This window comes from Austrofundulus limnaeus, unplaced genomic scaffold (genome assembly GCF_001266775.1).
Source record: "Austrofundulus limnaeus strain Quisiro unplaced genomic scaffold, Austrofundulus_limnaeus-1.0 Scaffold3113, whole genome shotgun sequence".
Classification (NCBI taxonomy): domain Eukaryota; kingdom Metazoa; phylum Chordata; class Actinopteri; order Cyprinodontiformes; family Rivulidae; genus Austrofundulus; species Austrofundulus limnaeus.
The window spans coordinates 11,175-11,937 of NW_013955515.1; the positions used below are offsets into that span (position 1 = coordinate 11,175).

Sequence of the window (763 nt, forward strand, 5' to 3'; positions counted from 1 at the left end):
AGAGGAGAGGAGGATGGAGAGAGGAGAGGAGGATGGAGAGAGGAGAGGAGGATGGAGAGAGGAGAGGAGGTGAAGAAAGGACTTCAGTCAGTATAAAGTCATGTCTTTCAGCCTGTTACAGTCAGTTCCTCAGACAGCTCTGACCCTAAACAACTGACTGCTTCTCTCCATCCTTGACTTCCTGTCAGGACAGGAAGGACAGAGTCAGACTGGTGTGAACAGCATGGTCACAGCTTCCTGTTAAAACCAGTCAGATAGTCTCAGAGGACGTCCCATCAGCCACCTGCCCTGTGGGGTGGGGGTGGGGGGTTGGGCTCTGCCAGGGATGATGAATGAGTCTCATGGGTCAGAGGACTGTGAGAGGACGACTCAAACACTGAATATGATGATGAGTAACTCTGCATGTCAGTGAATATGTTTCTAACGGTGCTGTGAGGTGGATCAACCTAATGCAAACACTGAGGTGAATAAATAAAGCATCGTGTGCTGTCCCACCTGTAAATGTTGACAAATTGTTTTCCCATGGACAGTGCTCCAGAGTGCAGGTCCAGTATGGAGGCCTGATGTGGGCAGTGAAAAACAGGGATTACTGCAAAGAATGAACAAGTGAACAAACACTAAAGTGATGGTTGTTTCTCTCATGGAAACCCACCTCTGCCCTTGTTTTCCTTTACTCAGCACAGAAAATCAGTTATTTTCTCTAAGGTGCCCCTGCTGGCTTTAGATAATTTGCTTAAATACCTTAACTGTTTGTAAACAGTTT

The 763-nt window shown here is 47.1% G+C and overlaps 1 protein-coding gene across 1 annotated transcript in view; it reads right to left on the bottom strand.

Annotated features, from left to right (window-relative positions):
* The window catches only part of ogfod3 (2-oxoglutarate and iron dependent oxygenase domain containing 3), a gene marked incomplete at both ends in the record, with an annotated part of 7,217 nt that extends 6,657 nt beyond the window's left edge, over positions 1 to 560 (bottom strand). The window contains 1 exon segment of the mRNA XM_014000448.1: positions 496 to 560. Within this exon segment, the coding sequence (XP_013855902.1) occupies positions 496 to 560 (65 nt within the window).
* Positions 561 to 763: the final 203 nt, after the last annotated feature.